Source organism: Nanorana parkeri, unplaced genomic scaffold (assembly GCF_000935625.1).
Source record: "Nanorana parkeri isolate BGI_ZX_2015 unplaced genomic scaffold, ASM93562v1 scaffold3303, whole genome shotgun sequence".
NCBI classification, from domain to species: Eukaryota; Metazoa; Chordata; class Amphibia; order Anura; family Dicroglossidae; genus Nanorana; species Nanorana parkeri.
Genome location: NW_017309571.1, coordinates 20,689 through 22,406, shown reverse-complemented (window position 1 = coordinate 22,406; position 1,718 = coordinate 20,689). Strand labels below are relative to the sequence as shown.

The window sequence follows — 1,718 nt, the reverse complement described above, 5'->3', positions numbered from 1 at the left end:
GTGTAGAGCGTGGATGCGGGCGGGTCTGGCAGCGGTGAGCGTGAGTTGGGGAGGAGGTGCGGCGCGCAGCGTGTGTGGAGCCGTGAACAGGGCCAACTGATCGGAAGCCGATTAATCGATTATTGAAAAAGTTGACAACTTTTTCAATAATCGATTATGTCGATTAGTTGTTGCAGCCCTAATAGAAAGGTGATTTGTGCTTTGTATGCGTTTCTTGCTGCTCCTCTGGCTCAGTGTGTTATGGGTAACCGTTACCACAGCCATCCCCGGGAATAATCGCCGTCTCCCTCCGCAGTGCTCCATCGACCTGGAGAAGAATGTGCTGGTGATCGGCACTACCGGCACCCGTACCACCTTCCTGCCCGAGGCCGAGCTCCCCGAGTGTGCCAGATTAGCCTACGGACCTGGCAGGGAGGACATGCAGCCAGAGGAGATGGCAGACCGCGAGTTGGCTGAAGCGATGCAGAAGTCCGCCGAGGAAGCAGGTACACTTTATATGCACGGTCCGGTCTTACACGCATGTACGTCCTGTGTGCATGCATCCGAGGTGTGATTTTTAACCCATTCATTGGCCTGCTTCACTGTGTGCTCCATCCCGTCCGACCTCCTCTATGTACCCCGAAGCACAACGTCTGGAATCAAGTCTTTGTTGTGCTGCAGCAACAGAATTGGGGTAAAGGCCGTGACACACTGCACGCGAAGCCGTGCAGAGCGAAGCAAAGCTATCCGGCACGGAGCTTTGCGTGCAATCAGATGATTGACAGCACCTTCAGCCAATCGGCTCGTCCGTAACAACCTGCCAGCTGTCGCATCGCGCTGGTATATACGCACGAGCCGATTGGCTGAAGTTGAAATTGTTCATCTCGGCACGCTCAGCTCCGCGAGCTCTCGCAAGCTGAGGTGCCGAGCAGAAAATTACATGACACACTGCTAGCGCGCTGCGTCGCGTGCAGTGTGTCACGTCCTTCAATGTGGAACTGCTGGCCAAAAGGAAATTGACCTCTTTACACCCTCAGAAGCTCTGAATTCCCCGTTACAAGTCCCAAAAGTACCCGGGAATGCTAAAATAATTTGCGCACCATGCTGCCCGCCTGACGGCTGGAGCCACCTTGGCTGAATTCCGGCATTCTGCTTCCTCATTGCTAGGCAACTGCCACCAACTGAACCCTCGTACGAGGATCCAAGCCGTGTTTTAGAAGTGTAGCCGCCATGATGCATGACCGGGGCTTGAAAAATCCGGTCGTCTTGTTTTTTTTACCCCATACTCAGTGGCGTTGCAAGGTGGGTGCAGATGGGTGACACCAAAATTTGTCATTTTGGTGTGTGGTCCCCCCCCCCCCCCCCCCCCACATACACATGCAGATATGCGTCGGGTGCGCCTACGTGCGAAAATGATTGTGCTGCATATGTTACATATAACCGCGAACGTCGGAGTGCGAGCAATCATTTTAAGGCCATTAATTAAAGATAACGCTAAACTGATGAGCGGTAAAAGCGTTTTAAGCGTCGCCTATGGGCAATTTTCAGTGTGGTTTTTTTTTTGCGGGCGCGCGCAATTTGAAGGCTTGACATGTTTGGTGTCTATTTACTCGACGTGACCCCGTCTTTTATATTTTACCAAAAATATGGGTATTAATGTTTTATAACATAACGGAGGGAGAACAGTTTTTTTGTATTTGAAATTTACGGTACTTTTTTTCATTATATAGTAACAAGTA

General features: G+C 51.3%; 1 protein-coding gene across 1 annotated transcript in view; it reads left to right on the top strand.

Moving 5' to 3' along the window:
• Positions 1-1,718, top strand: part of DDI2 (DNA damage inducible 1 homolog 2) — a 12,076-nt gene that overhangs the window by 7,279 nt on the left and 3,079 nt on the right. The window contains exon 8 of the mRNA XM_018574870.1: positions 296-485. Within this exon, the coding sequence (XP_018430372.1) occupies positions 296-485 (190 nt within the window). The remainder of the gene's footprint in view (positions 1-295; positions 486-1,718) is intronic.